This window comes from Molossus molossus, unplaced genomic scaffold (genome assembly GCF_014108415.1).
Source record: "Molossus molossus isolate mMolMol1 unplaced genomic scaffold, mMolMol1.p scaffold_m16_p_16, whole genome shotgun sequence".
NCBI classification, from domain to species: Eukaryota; Metazoa; Chordata; class Mammalia; order Chiroptera; family Molossidae; genus Molossus; species Molossus molossus.
Window position 1 is genome coordinate 60,411,399 of NW_023425351.1, and position 23,785 is coordinate 60,435,183.

Sequence of the window (23,785 nt, forward strand, 5' to 3'; positions counted from 1 at the left end):
TATTTTGCTAGTGGCATAGAAAAAAAATAATTCAAAGCCGCTAAATGAATCAGACCGAGGCCGAGAAAACGTATTGTGAGTTTTCTGATGGCATATTAAATAACGTAAGTAAGAAGAGTGCATGCTCCCCTTTCATTCGGCTTTGCCTCTAGCACTGGAGAAATATCTAGGAAGGCAGGCAAACCCGATGCAATCTCCCTGGTCCCTAAATAACTGTGATCCACTTTCCCAGTGTGGCTTGGGGCGGGGCGGGAAGAGAGACCACAGTGAATTCAGCCACCGAGGTTCATTTTTCTAGCTCTGCGGGGCAGATGAGTTCTGTGAAAAGAGGAATTCTTTTTCAACAGCACAGTTCAATGTAGTTCACTTTCACTGATGAGCTCCATGCCAAGAGCTGAGCCAGACAAAAGGGATAAAAAGATAAAACACAGATTTCTTACCTGTCAAGTGTTCAGTCTAGTCAGGGAGGTAGAAATGGAAACAAACCATAATAGTCCAGTGTTAGTAGAACAAACCAGGTACAAGCGCAGAAGCAGTGCGGAGGGGCAGATGGGGTTTAACATAATGATGTCCACAACTTTCCCATCCAGAATGTTGGCAGATTGTTAGCTTTCCCAAACCCCTTCTTCATGCGCCTCCAAACATGCAGAACGTGGATCCTTCTGATTTTATCTGTGCTATCACGGCGTAATTATGTCTGTGATCTGGCCTGTCTATCGAGTGCTTTCCTTTGATGCAGTCAGCTGCTTAGCTTATTATTGTTGTTTTTTAACACTACCGGTATTTTCAGAATTGTATTTTAGATAAAGACCATATTAAGCCAAGAGCCGAATTAAAATACAGTTTGAAAAGTCATTTTCTCTGCTTCTTTGCTTTAACTTTAAATACAATGCTGAGGTCAAAACATGTTATTGAAAATAACTGGTTATGAAATATCGTTTTAATAACAAAAGCATATGTACTATCCCTCTGCAATGCAGTTTGAAATCACATTTGGCTGAGAGCTCTCCATAACTCCCTGGGCCCCCAGGTGTGTCTGTTTTTTCACCACTCAGTTCCCTAGCACATTTGAAGATGCTTAATGCTTTCTGATGGGCCCCTCTCCACTTAGGAAGGCTAACGTGGGAAACACATTTGCTAATGGAAGGAGATATAATTGATCGCCAGTGCTGAACCTGAGCTCTTATTTTTTAATAACATTTTAACATACTCAGCGTTTAATAAGTATTTGAATATATTTCTTAAAAGATTCACTGTAGCAGCTGGAGTTATGCTTGAGATGTGTGATTATTGAACTTGCACATGGGAGCTGTAAAGCACCTCTTGCCCCAAGTATGTGAACATTTGTTCGCCTCTGGTCCAGACAGGCCTGCAGACGGGGTCAGCGTAGCTCATGCTACGGTGAGCTCTACCTGCTCCTAACCTCCCTGCAGTTGGACACGCTGCAGTTATGCCTACTGAAGTGGGAAACAGCCTTCAGATCACTGTATTTGATATATCTGAGTGCTGATTACTGGGATTTGGGACATTTGCATAAAAATATTTTTTCATATTCCCAAGTGAGTGTGCACTAACCTGGAAGAAAAATCGTACTTTGGAAAGCAAACCCAATGCTAGATTTTGAGTCCTGAAATCTTTAAAAGCAGCATCGTCCTGCTGATGTAACAGAGACTGGTCTTTAGCTAGAAAACAGGGCATAGGTCTTAGTTTCACATGAAGTGTCTGGAAGTGTGGATTGTTTTCAAAGTTTGGTGCTTATGTGGTACGACATGAACTCTACAATTATTTTTCTAGTTAATATTTTCTGCATGCCAGGAAGGATTACTTTTCAAATAAGTTATTTAGTTATTTTAATGTCAGTGCACCCAAACTCCTCAACCCCCACCCCACCCCAAAATAAAGAGCTTGACCACAACACCACGTCACCATATGGTATTGCTGCCATCCCAACTCCTTGGTTCCCCTCACCCAAGGCAATCACCATGTTAGACCCTGTCTTCATCACCCCCTTGCTTTTCATTTTATATAGATCTACTGTATCCATATGTATGTCTAAAAGGAGAGTACTTTTACATTAGTTATTTTTCCCTTTATAAAAAGGTATGCTAATAGTAATCTTTTGGGACTTATTTTCTCCCTACTAGGTGTCAGTACCCACCAAACAGCAAAATGTTGCTAAGATTCATCCAGCTGGTTGCAGTTCAACGCAGCTCATTTATTTCCGTTCTTATGTAATATCTCATTGTATGCCACAGTTACTTCAATGGGCATGGGCGTTTTCCCAGCTTTTTGCCACTGTTAAAAGTGCTGCTATCAAACTCCTACTTGCTTCTGTTGTATACGTGCAAGAATTTCTCTTGATATAGCGTTGAGAGTGGAATTCTTAGGGGGCAAGATAGGTAAACATTCAGTTTTAGAATGAAATTCCAAAAATGTGCTTGAAAGAATTTACAAAAATTCACATTTCTACCAGCACTGTACAGGAGATTCTGAAGGTTCAAGTCTTTTCTTACACATGGTGTTATTAGACATTGTTCTTATTATTTATACTTTTGAAATTTATTTTTAAAATTGAGATCATTGTAGATTCACAAGAAGCTCTAAGGAACAATAAAGATTTGTGTGCCCTTCACCCAGTTTCCTTCAGTAGTAACATTTTGCAAAATTTTAGTACAACATCACAAACAGCATATTGACGTTCACACAATACACCCACTTGTTCAGGTCTCCCCCCTTTCCTTTTATTCATTTGTGTTTATTTGGTTCTGTACATTTTATCACATGTGTATGTTTGTGTACCACAAGCACAGTCAAGATGCTGAACAGTTCTATCACCATGAAGATCCATGGGTTGCTCCTTTATAACAATATCCATGTCCTTCCCACCCTCCATCCTTAATCCCTGACGATCACAAATTGGTCCTCAATTTCTAGATTTTTTAAAATTCAAAGGTGTTAAAAAAAATGGACTCATGAGATAGGTAACCTTTTGGAATTGACTTTTTTCTCTCAGGATAATTTCCTAAAGATTCATCCAGGTTGTGTGTATTGGTAGTTCTTTTTATTGCTGAGTAATAAGTAGTACATGGTATAGACGTACCACAGCTTGTTTAACCATTAACCTTTGAGGGACATCTGGACTAATTTTAGTTTTGGGTCATTATAAATAAAACTGCTATGAACATTTGTGTCCAGTTTTGTGTGTATGAATGTAAGTTTTTATTTCTCTGGAATCAACGTCCAAGAGTTCAATTGTTTGGTTTGCATGGTAATATTATGGTGCTTATTTGTTGTAGTTGTTAATTCTTACTCGAGGATATTTTCCAATTGATTTTTGGAGAGAGTGGAAAGGAGGGAAGGAGGGGGAGAGAGAGAGAGAGAGAGAGAGACATCGATGTGAGAGACACACATTGGTTGGTTGCCTCCCACACATGCCGACCAGGGCTCAGGATCTAATCTGCAACCCAGGTACATGCCCCTTTTAAAGAAACTGCCAGCCCGGCTGATGTGGCTCAGTAGTTGAGAGTCAATCCATGTACCAAGAGGTTGCCAGTTCGATTCCCGGTCAGGGCATATGCCCAGGTTGTGGGCCCGATCCCCAGTGGGGGCATGCAGGAGGTGGCCCATCAATACTCTCTCTCATTGATGTTTCTTCCATTTCTCTCTGCCTCTCTCTCTAAAATCAATAAAGAAAAATAAATGAACTGCCAGACAGTTTTTAGAGTGGTTATACCATTCTCTAGTTTCATGAGTAATGTATGAGTAATCCCACTTGTAAGCATACTTGCCAGCATTTGTTGTTATCACTGTTTTATTTTAGCTATTTTGATAGGTGTGTACAGTAGAGAACTCATTGTGGTTTTAATTTGCACTTTCCTGATGGTTAACTATGTTAAACATCTTTTCATGTGCTTACTTGCCATCTGTATATCCTCTCTGGTGAAAGAGCTGTTCAAGTCTCTTACCCATTTTCTAATTAAATTATTTGGTTTTACTTACTACTGAGTGTTAGAGTTCTTTATGTATTCTATGAACTAATCCTTTGTTAAGGGTGTGATTTGGAAATATTTTCCCCAGTTTGTAGCTTGTCTTTCCATCATCTTCATATGTGCTTTACGGAGCAAAAGTATTTTATTTTGATAAAGTCCAATTTATGAACTTTTCTTTTTATGAGTTTGTACTTCAGTGACAACTTTAAGAACTCTTTGTCTAACTCTGCATTCCAAAGATTTTCTTTTTTCCCTAAAAGTTTTATAGTTTACTTATTACATTAAAGTTGATGATCCACTCTGAATTAATTAGGTATAAGGTATAAGGTTCAGGTCACATTTGTTTGTTGGCATGGGGATCCAGTTGCTCCAGCACTGCTTGTTGAAGTATTTTTGCACATTTGTCTAAAATTATATTTAGGTTTTAAATCATATAGTTGAACATATTTGTATGAGTCTATTTTTGGCCTTTCTATTCTTCTCCATTGATGTACGTGCCTACCAACCAGACTATACCAATTACTATATCTTTATAGTTAGTAGGCTAACTATCTGGTAAAATAATTACTTCCACTTTATTCTTCATCATGATTGTTTTAGCTATTCTAGGGTGCTTTCCCATATAAATTTTAGAATGAACTTGACTATTTTTTATTTAAAAAATTTTTTTTCTTTATTGATTTTAAAGAGAGAGGAAGGGAGAAGTAGAGAGATAGAAACATCCATGAGAGAGAACATTGATTGGCCACCTCTTGCATGTCCCCCACTGGGGATCAGACCCACAACCTGGGCATGTCCCCTGACTGGGAATCGAACCTGTGACCTCTTGAGGCATGGGTCGATGCTCAACCACTGAGCCTCACCAGCTGAGCTTGACTATATCTTTAAAAAAGACTTTCTGAGGTTTGGTAGGAATCATATTAAATCTATAGATAAATTTGGAGATAATTGACATCTTTACTATTTTCAATCTTTTCATCTATGATCATGGCAAACCTCTCCATTTATTCATTTATTTATTTATGTCTTCTTTGATTTCTTCTATCAATAGTGTAGTTTTCAACACACAGATCCTGCAGAAGTTTTAAGTATATATCTAAATATTTCATTATTTTTGGAGCACTTCTAAATGGTATTAAATTCATTTTTTTCCCAGTTTATCCTGTGGTCACCAATGTAGTTAAAATTCTCTCCATTCATTTATTAGATATATATATTTCCTGTTCTCTAAAATATCTATTTCTATTTTTTAATATATTCTTGATATTAATTATTTTTTAGTTTTTAATACTGTACACATCTTATCCCAGTTGAACTTTGTCTTTTATTTTTCTTAAGGTGTTTTTTAAAAAAAATTTTTATGAACAGCTTAAAAAATTTTAATATAATTAAATTGGTCAATCTTCTAATTTATGGCCAATTAATTTTACAACTTACTTTGCAGCTATAGAGAATTTATATCTCCAAGTCAGGATTAGTTGAATGAGCTAAATAGACCATTTTTACTGGAAAAAATTTTGAAATAGAAAATACATATTTTCATAGTCCTCTTCTATGTAAACAGAGAGAGATTGTTCCCTTTCTAAGACCTCATCTTCAATGTACCCAAACAAAAAGATGAAATGATATTCCCAATAATTTTGGAAGAGAAAGAAAACTACTCTCAATTTGAGGCAAGTTTCCCCATTAAAAATGAGAGGAATAGCTTCTCAATGCTTTATAAGACTTCAATTTTTCTGATTACTTTCAAAAAAATAAATTTGTATCCCATGATTTCTTACAGTAAATTATTTTAGAATATTTCAGTCTGATACAGTAGGATTCTATCCCAAGTTGCTGGTGGCTTTGTACTTGGTTATTAGAGAAGGGAAATTTGGTGCCTTAAAATGTAATATATCAACTTTGAATTGAGGTGGACTATATAGCTTCCATATGAGTATCTGAGTATTTCATTGGCAAATACATTTTTTCCCCATCTGGTAAAAGGATCTATATATTCCATGCATATTTATGCCTGGGGAAAAACACCAAGATCTTTTTAACAAAATGTGGCCTGCTAGGTGCAGAGATATATATTGAATTGCCTCCCCCAACTATGGTAATTCAACTCTTCTTCCCCCAGGAAAAAATACATTCAATTTATTTATGAATACTTCCGTATTTTGGGTTTTATTATATGAATTATATTTCAAATATTGTTTTTTTGTCATTTAATGTTAGAAAACAAATGGGATTTCTTGGGCAATTTCAAGACAAGACACAAAGAAACACACACACACACACACACACACACACACACACACACACAATTCATGATCTCCAGTCCTAATATGAAAATTCAACAAGGTCAGGCAGTTATTTTTGAAGCACAAACTATAGTACGATACTAAAGATACTAACAATACGCATCTTGGCTCTGAGCGTGAAAATGGTGGTTTTCACCTCGTCAAGCACAGACCTACCCTATGTATCAGACATCCTCCTCCTTTGTGGCAAAGGCAGCTCTTTGCCCTTGGCACCTTGCCCGTAATCACTGCAGGCTGGGACTTCCAGGTCTGGGTGTCCTGTTCTAGATCCTCATTCTGAGACCTACTTGAGCCATGTAAAAAATTAAGTACTGAAATGATTTTAAGGGACAAAATCTTATTGCCACATAGACACAATAACCCCCTTATAGGCAGTTTCGCTGTCTATGGTTTCAGTTACCTGTGGTCAACGGTGGCCCAGAAATATTAAATGGAAAATTCCAGAAATAAACAATTTCTAAGTTAAATTGCGCATTGTTCTGGGTAATATGATAAAATCTCCCTTCATCCTTTACCATCTCGGTTCACCCCACTTTGGCCGTGAATCTTCCCTTTGTCCAGCACATCCACAGTGTATATTCTTCCCACCTGTTAGTTGCTTAGTAGTCATCTAGGTATCAGGTCGACTGCCGTGGTATCTCAGCGCTTGTGTTCATGTCACACTTATTTGACTTAATAATGGCCCCAAAGCGCAAGAGCAGTGACACCAGCAATGAGAATATGCCAAAGAGAAGTCATATTCTTATTCGCATGTGTGTACATATATACAGGTCAGTACTATTTGTGGTTTCAGGGATCCACTGGGGGGGTGGTCTTAGAATGTATCCCCCAGGGATAAGGGGAGACTGCTGTGAACACAAGCATTTGAATTTGGAGAAACTGTTGGGCCCTTTCCAATTTTCTTCTTCCACAAACTCTTCCTTCAGCAAAGATCTGTGTGCCTTTCTTACACTAAATGCATGGCCCCGACTTGTTGAATTCAGGAAGCCCTATTTCTCTCTGTCACCTCCTCGAGCTTACTTATCAGAACAGGGGAGCTGCCTCCGCGTCCTGGCCATCTCCCCATCTCTGCTTACTCTCACACTGGTGTTGCGAAGACCTTTCCTGGAAAGAATCTGTAGGCTGAAACCAAAGTTGGATGATTTTTGCACAGACATTACTTTCTAAAATATGCAGGCGGCTTGAGTTGCCAGGATGGTGTGAACCTGCCAGTTCTTTGCTGACTATTTCCAGAGCGTCGCTCTGCGGCCAGCTAGTACCACGTTTTCTTCCAGCGAAAACGCAGTTAAGGGAAGGGTTGTAAAAACATGGTTGCCTTAATGGGGAGTTTACTGTAGTCTTAGCACTAAGTTATTTGAAAGATATTAAAATAGACTCACTCTTTTAAAAGTTCCAACAGTAACACAGGTCTGGTTTGTACTTTGCAGAAGTGAAATTTTTCTGTCAAACTCCTGCTATTGCTGATATTGTGATCCTGGTTGATGGTTCATGGAGCATTGGAAGGTTCAACTTCAGACTGGTTCGGCTTTTCTTGGAAAACCTGGTTACAGCATTTGATGTGGGCTCAGAGAAGACACGAATTGGTACACGTCTTACTATTAATAGCTGTCAGCTGTCAATGTAAAACTTTGGGGAAGCTTCTTAAGAAATTTCAAAAACTCTTTACAAAGTGGCTTTCAGAATTACAGGATGAACTATAGGGGTGTTCCCCAAACTGTGAGTTTGGATCAATAAATATTTATTCCTACTAATTTTGCTATGATACTGTCATTCAATTAATTATTGAATACATTTTAATTTTCTGAATGTCAAAATCCTCTCTGCCTAATAATAATAATAATATTGTTAAAGTTAGAGTTGGCTTCAGAATTTATCAGGTAAAAGTTTTCTTTTTAAGGGAAACAGCTCAATCTAGTAAAACATGAAACTAAAACAAGTGGAAATTAGAAATTTTTTTATAGTACATACAAGATAATCTTTGCTTAATTAAATCTAGCTGAGACAAAAAGCAAATAAAGAAGTTCACTTTATTACAAAAAGTTTCCTAGTTTTGCTTTTAAATAGCCATTAAGGAAACTCCTACCTTTGAGAATAAAATCCAACATATAATCTAGACTTTTTATCTAGAAATATAATCAGACTTAAAAAAAAACAAAAACAAAAAAAACGCTAAGTACTTAATTAGGTGGTACTTCTAAATGGCTAGAAAATAGATAACATTTTCTCAGCCCCCAGATAATTAATTCTCTTGATTAATTTCTTAAATACCAGCCTCCTCCCCCACCCCCGCCCCCAGGAATCCTTCTTAAAAGTACACAGCGAGGTAGAGAAAAAATGTTGCCAGGATTAGCTGTTTATCATTCTAGCTTCTCGTAGAGCGCACTAGACCCTTGGGTAACCCATCATGTCTGGGTGGGCTTTTTTATCTTTCTTTTCCAGGTCTTGCACAGTATAGTGGTGACCCCAGAATAGAATGGCACTTGAATGCCTTTAGCACAAAGGATGAGGTGATCGAAGCCGTCCGGAATCTGCCCTACAAGGGGGGAAATACGCTGACAGGTATGTTTGGCTCAGTCCACATTTTTAGCAACCGATTTTGATAAAGAAGTTTTATTTCTTCAGTCTGACTCTTTGTAAGGCTTAGCATAATATTTTTAAAAACCAAACCAGCATCTAAAGTTCTCAGATGGTTCTTCCCTCACACTCGGCTTTGTAAGTTAAAAACCCAGACGGCTCCCTCCAGGTGAATAGACTGTCCCTGGAGGGGCATGGTGGACCGAGGAGAAACGGAGCAGTCTCCTAGGCTGACGGCGCTCAGCACCTGTTTTCACCTCTGGGAGTCCTTTCTCCTCCCTCCCTTCCGCCTGTTTTCTTCCAGCCACCCTGCCACGGAAATAAAAGCAGATTTTCTATCTTATATCCAAGGAAGGTATTCTCTTGACATTTATTCTGCAATCGGTAGTTATCATGAACATATTTGTGGATCTTTGGCTCACTGATATTTTTGCTAAATGAAGAATGTAAGACTATTTAGATGATCACCATCCCAGCCACAAGGGTTATCACAGGTTTTACCCTGAGTGCATGCTTTTCTTCCACAGGCATACAATATAGATGCTCAATTAAAATATACAGATGCTGTCATTGGCTTTTCAGGAACCCACCGAAATCTTGACAACTGCTTTGCCAGTTTGAGACATAATCTATTTTTTTTCTTAATACAACAACAGAAAATTATTTAACACAGATCCTATCACAATATTGCAGCATTTTTCATTTTGTCTTGGTAAAAAGGGTCACGATCAAAAGGTGGGGGTTCAATTATTCTTTGAGATCTGCCCGTACCACCTCTAAGAAAAACAGACAGGAGGAATTTTCAGTTCTGTAGTCCATTATTAGAAAACATAAAGTGTAGTGATAATATTTGGAACAGATGCTATTGTGTGGGCATTCTTGCTTTATCCTATCTTATAAAGATTTAGATTTTTGAACACAGATGTGTAATGTCCATTGGCCATGAATTCAATATTCTTTGTACATGCTAACTTCTGAACTGATGCAGTGTTCAATTATTTTTATTACCTCTCCTGGTGGGTTTGAGTTTTTCATCCGATCTGTCAAGGAAGAGATTGTTGTAAAAATGGAGATGAAAGTTTGCATCTCATAAAAACCCCTTTAGTTCAATAAGCTACTCATCTTCTGGTTTCATTTTGCAGGATTGGAAGGATTTTTATTAGAGGTGGTTGGTTTGTGTTTATTTTTCCTTGTTTTCTGCCAGGTCTTGCTTTGAACTACATTTTTGAAAATAGCTTTAAGCCAGAAGCAGGAGCAAGGACGGGAGTCTCCAAAATTGGCATTTTAATCACAGACGGAAAGTCCCAGGACGATATTATTCCGCCATCCAGAAACCTTCGTGAATCTGGTGTAGAGCTGTTTGCCATAGGTATGCATTGTTTATTGTCCTGTTTCAACAGTGGGGACAGACACACAACCACTCAAAATAATATGTAATGCAAAGTACACTTCATGGGAAGCCAGCAGACCCGAACATTTTCTAGTCTTGACTCTCATCACAACTAGTCATGTGACCTGAGCCCAACTCCCTTCTATTTAAAATGGAAGCGATGGGAACTGTCATGTGTGAAGACCTCCAGGTGAGATGCCATCCACAAGGTGTTGTGAAAAGCATAAAGTGCAATGGTTAGGTTCATATTCGTTACCTTGTACTAGTCAGGATTTTCTCTTTAGTATCTCTTTATGGGCTCTCTCTTTTCTGGTAGTATATGGAGAAACAGACTTATCATTTTCAAGCGATCAAGGTCCTGCAGCTATGTAAAGGAAGCACAAAGTTCCAGACACACAGTGTTAATTCTCTGAAACTCTTTTGAAAGCATCATTTTTGTGGAAAAGGATATATATATGGCACACATGCAGAATAACTGCAAAATATTTAGATGATGCAACTTTGCTCTTGATGAAAATGTTTCCATTTTCTTTGGCAGTAGGAAGGTCTTCTACTCAGTAGAGACCGACAAAACAAAACAAACCCTAAAACAAAACACAATTCTTTTGTCCCATTCCTAGATTTGCTATCAAAATGTGGTTTTTCAAATGTTTCACTCATGAAGTATTTGCTTATCTGGTGTGCGCCAGGCATTGTCGTGGGTGCTGGGGCCCAGAGATGAGAAAGGCCAAATCCTGGCAAAACAAGTCCCTTCCAACTCAGGATGACCGTCTCCTCTCTTTCCATGCTATGAGCACAAAACTATTAGAGAGAGAGAGAGAGAGAGAGAGAGAGAGAGAGAGAGAGAGAGAGAGAGAAATAGATACAGATTTGGGACTATCTTCCTTAGAATAGTTTTATTTTATTTTTGTTAATACTCACCCGAGGATATTTTTTCATTAATTTTTAGATAGAGTGGAAGGGAGGGGGAGAGAGAAACATTGGTTTGGTTGCCTCTCACACCAACCCAACTGGGGTCGGGGATTGAACCTGCAACTCAAGTACATGCCCTTGACTGGGAATTTAACCCATGACCCTTTGATCTGAGGGCCAACACTCTAACTGCTGAGACAAACCAGCCAGGGCAGGGCCCTAGAATATATATATATATATATATATATATATATATATATATATGAATTTTTATATATATGGATTTATATATATGGATTTATATATATATATATATGGATTGTTGGTTTTAACTAAATGCCATAAAAAGCATCGCTGATATTAAGCTCATTGCTTCAGCGTGCACTAATGTTATTTTGTTATTGTGGACCCAGATCCAACAGTGCATTTTAGAAGCTATTGTAGAAGTCCCCAGGCAAGAAACATCAGAGAGATTGATTTAATTTTCATTTTTTATTGTGCAGTCCTTTTCTCCAACAAAGGAAATCCCTTCAGAACACATAAACTAACGGGGATTCATTCATGTGTTTACTCTCCATTTTGTTCATAATGAAAGGATGAGTTTTTAAACAAAATGTTAAGTGAATTCAGATGTGATTGGGACTTTTTTGGGGGGGCGGGAGATTACCTGAAAACCAGTAGTATTCATTATCCTATGACCCCCGAAAGCAAATAGTTGAGGGACAACCAAGGCTTTGTTACTCAGGGTGTCGAGGCTGGAAGATGAATTCAGTGGCACGGCCAGGCATCTAGGAAGTAATTCATGTTGCCCCTGGTAATCTCCCTTCCTTTGTTCCATAGCACCTCTTTTAACACCCTAAGATGATTGCAATGTCAGGAGTTTATACAGAAATGCTCCTTGTTTGTTGAAGCCTGGGGAAGAGAACTACCTCACTAAACCCAGTCTGTGACACCCTTTTTCTAATTTCATTGGTAAATATTTACTCATTTTAATGTGTAGACTCCTGAGAGGTAGCATCCTGCAGTGGTTAAGAGCATATGACTTTGGGTCTAGACCGCCTGGGCAGAATCCCAGGGGTACACTTACTAGTTGTGTTTCCTTGAGCAAGTGAATTAACCTCTCTGTGCATCAGTTTACTCACCTGTGAAATGGGAGAAATAGTGTGGCAAACTCATAGGGTTGGTTGTGAGGATTAAAATGTGTTAATATACATAAAACACTGAGGTGCTTGAGGCATAGTAAGCACACTCTAAGGGTTAGCATCAGCAGCTAAGATAGAGACTGGAGATGCTGCATGAGGGCCGAGGGTTTTCTGTATCACTCTGCTCCCACTGTACTCCAAACACCCGGCACTGTGCTTGACCCGTCACTAGGGAATTCAGTAAATATTGTGGAAGAACCAGAGCTTCCCTGTTTGCAGTGGCTACCAGCCAGCCCATTGTATTTGAGTGTGTTAAAAAATTTCCCCCAAGCTGTCTCTTAATACTATATTATAATAATATTGATAGTCATTGTATATATATTTTTTCTAGCAGTATCTCTCAATTTAAATTAACTTGTTTCATAGAAATGTATCCTGAATTTTTGATAGTTTAGAATTCTGGTTTAATTACAATTGCTTCTGCAATGTTCATGCAAGATAGAGGTTCGTTTCATCAATACATCTTCTGGTGAGGACATAGAAGACGATGAAGAGAAACCATTTAAAAATGATTCTGAAGGTGACTTTGGAAAAGCATCGGAGAGGAGAGAGGTGCCTCTTTAAAGTAGCAGATGCTTTGGTGGCAGTGGACACTGAGGGGCTCAGGTTGGGAACACTGCCATTGCTTTTTCAAATGGGGCACAGATGTCACAGCCCTCCCTGTTGTCCTCCATTGAAGGGGTGAAGAACGCGGATGAGAATGAGCTGCAGGAGATCGCCTCTGAGCCGGACAGCACTCACGTGTACAACGTCGCCGAATTCGACCTGATGCACACGGTGGTGGAGAGCCTGACGCGGACCGTCTGCCTGGGCGTGGAAGAACAGGACCGGGAGATCAAAGGTAAACGCGTGGCCCTCGGCTGTCATTCTGTGCACGCGGGATTTCCCCGAGCAACTTTGTCGCGGATTATGAAACTTCTCACCATCTTTCATCCTGGACTTTCTAAACAGAGCCCATTGTTATCCTGGGAAGTGAATGAACACAATAGAAGTGGGGGCGTGTCAGTGGCGCTGTGGGGGTGAGGGGGGAATACTGGAACCACGAGATCATCTTCTCCGTGATGTTGCCTTTAGACCACCGTGTTTGTTTGTTTTCATTAAACTTCGGATTTTGAGATAAGTGTCCACTTAAGTAGTTGTAAGAAACAATGTAGAGAGAGATCGTGTACACTTTTCCATTTTCCCTCAATGGTAACGTATTGCAAAACTACAGTACAACATCATGGGTGGGGTGGCGTTGATGTCACAGCATAGAACATTTCTGTCACCACCAGGATCGTTCCTGTTGTCCTTTTATAGCCACATTCTCTGCTCTCCCTCCCCCAACCTCTCTCTAACCTCTGACAACCACTAATCGGTTCTCTATCTCCAAGTATTTTTCATTTTGAAAATATCATATAAGTGGAATTATGTAGTATGTAACACTTGGGGATTGGCTTCCTTTACTCAGGGTAATTCCCTGGAGATTCATTCCAGTTGTTGCATGTATTGATAGCTCTTTCCATTTCACTGTTGTGTTGTATTCCACCTTGTGGATGTACCACAGTTTGTTTAACCATTCCCACATTGAAAGGCATCTGAGTTGTTGCACTCTGGCTGTTACAAATAAAGCTGCAATGCACATTTCTGTATAGGTTCTTGTGCGAACATATGTTTTTATTTCTTTGGGATAAAGTCTAGGAGTGCAATTGCTGTGTCATACTGTAGTTTTCTGTTTAGTTCAGTTTTAGTTAAGAAACTGCTAAGCTCTTTTCCAGGGTGGCCGTAGCATTGGACACCCCCGCAGCAGTATATGAGTGATCCAGTTTCTATGAGTTGTCCCCAACATTTATTGTTGCCACTATTTTTTAAATCTTAGCCATTATAAAAGGTGTGGTTTTGATTTACATTTTCCAGATCACCAATGAAGTTGAACATCTTTTCATGTGCTCATTTTACATCTGTGAGATGCTCTTTGGTGAAATGTCAGTTCATGTCCTTTGCCCATTTTCTAATTGGACTTCTTTTGGTTTTGTTTCCTTATGTTTAGTTTTAACAGTTGAGTTTTGAGAATTCTTTATTTATATTCTAGATATTAATCCTTTTTTTGGATGTGTGGTTTGTTAATATTTTATCCCTATCTGTAGCTTGTCTTTTCATCCTCTTAAAATCTTCTGCAGAATAAAACATTTTTAATCTTGATGAGGGACTAAGTTGGGCAGCCAAGCTGCAGTTTCCTGAACAAACTTCTCTGAGCTTTTTAATGAGAGTACTTTAGAACCCAGATTTCCCCACAAAAAATCTACATGTAGTTGCTGATAAATCTTGTAATACAGTTCCTGGTTATAGTTAGTGTTCAATAACTCTGCTCTTCCCCCACTGCAGTGGTTACTGAAGTCCCTTGTATAAGTGACCCTAGAGAATAAGAAGTCCTAAAGTTCAAGGACCCTGCCCTGTTCATGTCTCAAATCTTTGTAGAGCCACTTACTTTAACATGTATATAACACCAAGTGCTTACACGTGTCCAGCGCAGAGGGGCGTTCAATATGTTAGTTGCTCTTTCTACTTCTAGATATTGGCCATGTGTTGAAGCGAAGTCTTCAGTGCAACTACTGTACCTTCTGATGCTTAAAAACACAGACTCTTGAGTCAAGAAGCTCGAGCCCTAGTCTCAGCCCTGAGACTAATTGTGAGACTTGGGAGAGTTATTTAAGTTCATTGTGCCTTGGTTTTTCTCACCTACGAAAAGGGAAGAATAATAATAACTACTGATAATTTTAAAAAATAATACTTCTAAAGAGCATAGAAGAGTGCTTGCAGATACATGCATGCTCAGTTAATGCTGTGTTTTTGTTTGTTGCTATGCTATAGCAATTTCATATATATATATTTATATTTATATATATATATATATATATTTAATCCTCACCTGATGCTATTTTTCTATTTATCTTCAGATAGAGTGGGGGGGGGGGGGAGAGAGAGAAACATTGATGTGAGAAACATCAATTGGTTTGTCTCCCACACGACCCCATCCAGGGCCAGGGACCAAACCTCAACTGAGGTATTGCCCTTGACTGGAATCGAACCTGCAGCTCTTTCGTCCATGGGTTGATGCTCTAACCATTGAGAAAACTGGCCAGGGCTACAGCAATTTCTTTAAGCACCTTTCTTAGAGTCAAGGACTATGTCTTATTTAAGTTTGTATCCTCAGAACCTAGTGTGAGGATTGGTACTTAAAAGACAATGTTGTCATAAACAAATATAGAAATGAATAACTGAAAACTTATCTAGAGATGAAAATCTTAGAGGTAGCATAAAATCAGTAATCATTTCTGACTAATGGGGTTTCCTATGTTCATAAGAAATAACTTTGGGAAAGAGGTTCATCTTGTGTTTCTTTCATTTAGCTCTGGCCCTTGCCACCATTGGGCCGCCTGTGGAGTTGATTACTTCTGAAGTCACTGCACGAAGCTTTATGGTTAACTGGACTCATGCCCCAGGAAAGGTGGAAAAATACAGAGTTGTGTATTATCCTACCAGGGGTGGAAAACCAGACGAGGTAATACGGAGATCATATTTTCAAACCATTACTTTCATTTTCTCAAATCTTCTACGGTAGTGAAGACAAGATAGAAATGGGTATTCAAGGAGATTATTCTGTCCCAGACATTTAAAATTATTTGGCCTAAATATATTTCCACGTGTCCATGAAGTTTATTTACATCTTTTCTTCTCACCTTCATCAAATAACCCTCAGAACTGTCTTATATCCATTTCTAATACAACTTGTTTTGACTTTTTTTCTTTTTAAAAATGAATGAGTTCTTTATGCTAAGCGAAAAAAGCCAATCAGAGAAAGACAAATACCACATGATCTCATTTATTTGTGGAATATAATGAACAAGGTGGGCTGATGAACAAAATAGACCCAGAGACATGGAAAGGAGTATGGTTCAGACTGACAGACCTCTGAGGAGGGGTGCAGGGAGGCTGGATGAGATAAAGCAAAGGACTTATATGCACGTATGTGTAACCAGTGGACATAGACAACAATGCTGGGGTGGGGGCAGGATAGGGAGGAGGGTGTTTAGGGAGGAAAAAAAGGAAACATCTGTAACAAAAATAAATCAATAAATATTACAAAAATAAAAGAAAGAAATTAACAAGAAAAATATTTAAAAGAAATACATATGAACAACGTGTAGACCTCAGAAAAACTTTTGCTTTGATAGGCAAGATTCGAGCAAATTGTCTAAAGACACATTTACATAGATCTCATGAAATACAGTCTAGATTTAGCTTTCTCTTCATTATATATTTATTTTATTACTTCAGCAAGAAAGGAAATAAAGGCTTTTCCTCCTGGCTTTGCACAAAATACCATGAAGTATGAAGGTCACGTTGTATAAACTGAACTAAAAGGCTCATTTGCTTGAGATAGCCTAGTAATGCAGGAAATTTACTTTTTCAGCTTAAATTGGATAACTGACTCAATTTTTCATCTTTTATCAGAGGTTGCACATGTTTAAGTGGGTTTTATCATAACTTACTGTGTTTGTTCTTAATGTATTTTGAATTCCAGAAATGTTAATAAATAGCTGAAGGCAAAAAAAAAAGAAAAAAAAAAAAGACTTCTAAAGCAAAAGAAATCAGTGGTTAATTACCTGGCCAGAGCTCCCTTTTGCTAGTCATGTATCTTTCTACTTCGGGAGTGGTCTGAGCTTTCTGTCTTAATGGAGTCTGTGTGTTCCAAAGTATGTGGTCATACGGTCCTCCAGGACTTGGGGTTTCCTGGACGTGTGTGGGGATTAAGTGCGATGGAGAAGCCATAGCATCTGTGTCTGGCCTTTCGCATGGGTTGGCCATCACAGGAGAATACATGTTGCCAGGTGACTGGATTCTCCCCAGTTCCTATCTTTGATACAGCAACTCACAGGGAATATGTTAACATGTGATGAAATCTCTTCTTTTTAAGTGCTAACCTTTTATTGTTCTAACCCCTGACTAACCTCGGCATTTACACAATTTTCTTCTGGATTGTGGCAAGAGTTATAATTTTTTTTTAAGTGTTAGAGAAATAGATCATGGAGGTTTAAATAATCTGGACCAAAAAAAAAAAATCAGAATGTTTCCAATGGTTCTATCTTTTTCGTGACTAATAAGCCTTCTCACGTGCTTCCCAGAGCTTGTGGACAAATGTCACATGTTAACTGTTATTCAGGGGATTGATCAGGTTACGAATGACACCGTTTCCATTAGATAGGAATTAATAGGGGACTTTTAGACACGTTCCACAAAAGATGCTTCACTTCATGTAGGAATTCAAGAAGAACTGACCACCACAGTGGAAAGCGGATACGGCCCAAATAAGAAGATATTGACTGAAATGTTCTTGCTAGAGATATTTTTGCTGCTTAATTGTAATTCTGCAGGGGGGACATTGCATACTCTCATTCCTGAACTGTGCGTCAAACAGGTGGTGGTGGATGGAAGAGTATCTTCCACAGTGCTGAAGAACCTGATGTCTTCCACCGAATATCAGGTGGCTGTCTTCGCAGTATATTCTCACACCGCCAGCGAAGGCCTGCGGGGAACCGAAACCACGCGTACGTATCGGATCCTACCCCCTCTGACTTTGTACAGCACTGCTTAGGGGGCCTTTCCCAAGCTGGAATTCTGCTCATGTTGTGCTGGGTCGAATCCCTGGAAAACAGTTGACATGCTGTAAACCGTACTGGGCCATGCGATCACTGCAGTTTGCAGGTGTGACCTACAGGGGGCGATGTTATAAAACTCTGGTATGTTGAGGAGAGAGCAGCCTGAGCGGTGAAGGGTGCAAAACACATTTATTTATTCGATAAACAAATGTTTAGTGAATGTGTCTTAGGGATTCAGCACTGAGCTTGAATTTGTCAGTAGACAAGGAGCTCTGTATCTCTCCTGCCCAGTGGAATGGCCAGGGAATTATGTTACATCTCTTTCATTTTTTATATTATTGCAGTTAAAACAAGCTTCTGAATTCTAGTAATTTCTTACCTGAGCATGATCATGATCACACACACACACACACTCCTGGGGAAAGATACTTAAAACATGATCACCCACTCAGTTATTTCAAATGTGAATTGAGGTCTTGTCACATGCTAGACACTATGCAAAGTTGGCCTAAAAATTCTACCTCTGAGAGAACAATAGCAAGATCAACAGCACCAATAACAATGTGCCAGGCTTTATGATAATCACGCTCTCCAGTCCAATACATTGTTGGATCTATCCCTGACAATGTTTATAAGGCAGGTGTTAATACTTCCACTTTGCAGAAATATTTTGGCAACAGTTCCTGCCCTTAAGGGAGTTTTTGTCTAGTAAGGGAGAGGATGGAAAACAAGGACAGCAAACATATTAGTGCAATGACCCGCTACAGGCACCCCATCGAAGTGTGTCAGGGAGCCACACCTGTGAGCAGAGTCCTGAACTTGACACTGTGGTTGGAAAAGCAGACAGGGCCAGAGTATGGAGGGCCTAGATTTATATTTGAAAACAACAGTTTCATAGTTTTCATTGGCATTGCTAAAGCCAGGAACTTATCCTTAATCTCTTTGTCCCCATCTCTCATATGGTTGGTCCTATTTCTTGATTATTCCATGTTTTTAAACCTGTGGCTACTCAGTCATGTTCCATCACTGTCCCTGATTGAGTGTGTCAGTGAGAATTTGTTCCTTTGTGTGTTCATTCATCCAGCCACCCATTCGGTCATTTTATTAAGTGAACTGACAACCCAACAACTATCTTTTTTTTTTGGTTAATCCTCACTTGAGGATATTTTTAAAATTGATTTTTAGAGAGACTGGAAGGGAGGGAGGAGGAAGAGAGAGAGAGAAAAAAAAACATTGATGTGAGAGAGACACATTGATTGGCTGACTCCTGCATGTGCCCCAGCCGGGGCCGGGGATCGAAGAACCTGCAACCCAGGTACATGCCTTTGACTGGGAATCGAACCTGCAACCCTTCGGTGTGCAGGTGGATGCTCTAACCACTGAACAATACCAGCCAGGGCCCAACAACTATTTTCAATGGCTGCTGCATGTCAGGCACTGTTTGCTGATGGATGTAAACGGATGGCCAGAATAGTCTTCTCGCCCTTGACTGGCTCTGTCGTGGGATATCAGGAACAAGAAGACGTTATTCCTGCTTTAAGTGCCCACTACGTCTACCCTCCCAGAAGGCCATGTGAACAGATCGAAGGGTGAAAATTATCTGAAAAATAAGCTACGTTTACTTAAGTAGCAGAGGGATACTTTGAAGTTAGCAAGCACACAGGTAAATGGCTGAACATTAAAAACACTGATCTCCTCTTGCAGTTGCCTTACCCATGGCTTCCAACCTTGAACTGTACGATGTGACTGAAAACAGTCTGCGGGCCAAATGGAATGTCGTGCCCGGCGCATCGGGGTACCTGATCCTCTACGCTCCGCTCACGGAGGGTCTGGCTGGGGATGAGAAAGAGGTAACAGCCCGCTGCCCACTGGAGTCCTTAAACCTTCAACTCTCTTAAAATAGACGTTTTTGCTATAAAAATTTAATGTATAAAATTTAGAAAATTCACATTAAGCAAGAGGAAAAAAATCACTTATCATAGTACCACCCAGAGGTAGCAGGTTGTTTGCATTTAGTTCAAGTCTTTTTCAGTGCATTAAAAAAAATTTTTTTTTTTGCCTTTATTGATTTTAGAGAGAGAGGAAGGGAGAGGGAGAGAGAGATAGAAACATCGATGAGGGAGAATATCAGTGGGCCGCCTCCTGCATGACCCCCACTGGGGATCGAGCCCACAACCTGGGCATGTGTCCTGACTGGGAATTGAACCAGTGACCTCCTGGTGCATGGGTCAAGGCTCAACCACTGAGCCACACTGGCCAGACTCAATGCATTTTAAATACAACAAACAGGAATGTTTTGTGCTCTTCTCATTTCATTTTGTCTATTGTGACTATTTTTTCTCACCATTAAATAATATTTTACATAGTCACTTTAAGTATTTTTATAGTATTCCATTGTTGTTTTGAACCAGGTCATGTTCAATTAAGCTCATGTTATTGAACATTTAGATATTTTTCTGTATAAAATAGGGTTTTGTGACCATTTTTAAGATATAATTTTGTATGGTTGTCTGATTATCTCCTTAGGATAAAGTGCTAGAAATGGAGTTTCTTTTTCCAAAGGGTACACCAGTTATTACACTAGGTATTACCAAATGACTCTAGAGCAATTTTACATACTTTATATTTCTATATGCAGTTCAGAAATGACTGTTTCCCTCTATGTACACTGACTTAGGAAATTTTTTTCTTACTAATTAGCAAGATAGACTAATGTATCTCATTGATGTGGATTTTTTGTGTGTGCATTTATTTCATTTTAATTGATGAATCTTTGACTTTTAAATGATTTATTTTAGTCTTCATTTTTAATTCATAGGAAACAATGGCTATGATATAAGTGTTCAAGGAACAAAGAGGAAGTGTCTATGACACTTGAGAGTGTCCTGACAGGCAGGTAGACAAGAGAGTGAGTTCAGAACTTGACTCTTTAAGATTGTCTAAAATCTGCCTCTGGTGACACAAATTTTTAGGGCCAAAAATATGGTGAATCTGAGTGTCAAGAACAGAGCATTGGTGACATGTGTTCTTTTACTTGCAAGGTTTAGACAGTTTTTGCCCATTTGAGTTTAATATTGATTTGAATTATTTTGGTAGAAGGGAGACTTTAAAATGATGTTGGAAAAATGTTTAGTTTTAGTAGGAAAGAGACAAAAAAGAAGGGGATACCAGTTCATTCCCAACTGATTGGTAAGTAATTTTTAAAGTCTGCCCCAGCTGGTGTGGCTCAGTGGATTGAGCGTTGTCCCGTGGACTGAGAGGTCCTGGTTCAATTCCTGGCCAGGGTTGCGGGCTCGATCCCCAGTCGGAGGCATACAGGAGGCAGCCAATCTATGTTTCTTCTCACATCGCTGTTTCTATCTCTCTCTAAAATATCAATAAAAACCTATTTAAAAATATAAAGTCTGATAACATTGCATATCAATGAGCATGTGGGGAAACCGAATCACTCATGTAAATTAGTACATTTGCCCTGGAGAATAATTTGAACTATTTCATCAAGTTAAAGACATATACAGTTTTTGAGGTATATAGCATAGGGAAACATCCTGCAAGGATTTTTCAATGGAAAGACTTTGTCAGAGCAAAATATTCCAAATGACTGACATGTTCATCAAGAGGAATGGAAAATAGCGGCATATTTATATAAAAGAATGCCATAAAGGAGTTAAATAATGTCAATTCTGTCCCTGTGTATCAACATGAATACATCTTGAAACATAAAATTGACAGAGAAAAAAATTATAAAAGTATTATGTTGTTATAGTTCAATTTATGTATGTTGTTAAACATATAGAACCATATATTATTTACAAATATATATGTATGTAGAAGTAAAAAAAATGGATTGATAAGATATACTTCAACATTAGGGCAGAGGTGGTGAACAGAAAGAATGAGAGAGAACTTCTGTTTTATCTGAATATATTAGTTCTTTTAAAAATAAGATCTGAAACCAAAGAACCTATATGCATACATGCATAACCAATGGAAACAGACAATAGTGTGGTAAAGGCAGGGTGGGGTGGTGGGAGTGGGGAAGAGGGGGTCAGGGGGAAAAGTGGGTACATATGTAATAATTTCAATAATAAAGATAATTTAGAAAAGAAGATCTGAAGTCAATATGACAAAATGTTGATATTTATTACATTTGAGTGGTAGCTATATCAGGGTATATTATAGTATTTCCTCTACACTTTTATTATCTATGTTCAGATGTCTCAACATTCAAAGTTTTAATTTGACAATGATAACACGGGAAGTTGTATGACTGGACACTGTCTGCGGAGATATTTTTCTTCCTTTCAAACCAAAACTAAAACCACCCTGTTCTGCAGTTGTACTCACTTGTTACACAACTGAGAACATTAGCTAGCTTGACTCCAAGGCTCATAAAAATCATCCCAGAATCAAAAAGCAAATTGCCAACTTGGGCATCAAGGTGGGTTGATCTCTTCTGAGCCCTGGCAAAGACTCGTGTCCAGGTGGACAGGCCCTTTGTTGAACTGGGCAACAAAACTGACCCAGCTCAGTGGGGTTGGAAGCAAAGCCTGGGCCTCCAGCCAGGAGACTGGTTAGAATTAGCCAAGTGGTGAAAGATGCCCACTTGGCACTGTCCCCAGCACGCTGGCCTGGAGCTCATACTCTTTCTAGAGAACATTTCTGATTCAATTCCACCCACACTCTTCTGGGGTCCAAATATCCAGCACTGTTATTCTCGTAGCAGTTGCCACTTGTCCAGATGTAAAGAGTTATCCTAAAACAGCACGCATGGGGATGTTTCGTTTTATGTGGTTCTGTAGCATCTGTTCCGTAGTATGAAATGATGTGACAATGAGCAAATTAAGACTGAAGCCTGTTTGATGAAGGGGTGGTGAGGAGACCATCTTATTCTGTGAGGTCTCACCTTCTTCCAGTTCCACGCTGATTGGCATGAATAATACACATCAGCACACAATCTGATGACATGTGTTCTTTTCAGATGAAAATTGGAGAGACCCACACCGATATTGAACTGAGCGGGTTGTTGCCCAATACGGAATACACGGTCACCGTTTACGCCATGTTTGGAGAAGAGGCCAGCGACCCTGTTTCAGGACAAGAAACCACATGTGAGCAGTTCCGTCGTTCAGATGAAATGCCGTAATAAAAGCCCAAATCAACATTGGGATTCTGAGTTGGAAATACTGGTTTAGGTCGAAACCTCTTAAGAGCTCATTGTAACTCAAGAAAAGGTGTATTTGGGGATGTAACGTACAGCGTAGGGAACATAGTCAATAATATTGTGATAATTATGTATGGTGCCAGGTGGGTGCTAGACTTATCGGGGGGATCACTTCTGAAATTATATAAATGTCCAACCACTATGCTGTGCACCCGAAACTAGTATAAGGTAATATTGAATTTCAACTGTAATGGAAAAAAATTTTTCTTAATTAAAAAGAAAATATATAGCCCTGGCCGGTTTGGCTCAGCGGTTGGAGCTTTGGCCTGTGGACCAGAGAGTCCTGGGTTCGGTTCCTGCTAGGGGCACATACCAAAAAAAAAAAAAAAAAAAAAGATATATTATTTAGGGGAAAGAAATATATTTCTTTTGGTCTTACTATTATGAGTCATATGGATGCTAGAACTGAACTTTAGCATCCTCTAGACACCCGGGTCTTTGTCTGCATCCAAAAGCTAGATCAGAATATAGAAGAAAGAACATGGCTTTTGAATCAGAGTAGCCACGATGGAAATCCCAGCTCATGTCATGTTTTAACCGGGTGACAAT

At 39.0% G+C, this 23,785-nt stretch overlaps 1 protein-coding gene across 1 annotated transcript in view; it reads left to right on the forward strand.

Annotated features, from left to right (window-relative positions):
* Window positions 1-23,785, forward strand: part of COL14A1 (collagen type XIV alpha 1 chain) — a 217,298-nt gene that overhangs the window by 59,728 nt on the left and 133,785 nt on the right. The window contains exons 6-13 of the mRNA XM_036264128.1: window positions 7,723-7,878; window positions 8,735-8,854; window positions 10,074-10,238; window positions 13,053-13,214; window positions 15,763-15,914; window positions 17,832-17,961; window positions 19,717-19,862; window positions 22,994-23,123. Of these exons, the coding sequence (XP_036120021.1) occupies window positions 7,723-7,878; window positions 8,735-8,854; window positions 10,074-10,238; window positions 13,053-13,214; window positions 15,763-15,914; window positions 17,832-17,961; window positions 19,717-19,862; window positions 22,994-23,123 (1,161 nt within the window). The remainder of the gene's footprint in view (window positions 1-7,722; window positions 7,879-8,734; window positions 8,855-10,073; window positions 10,239-13,052; window positions 13,215-15,762; window positions 15,915-17,831; window positions 17,962-19,716; window positions 19,863-22,993; window positions 23,124-23,785) is intronic.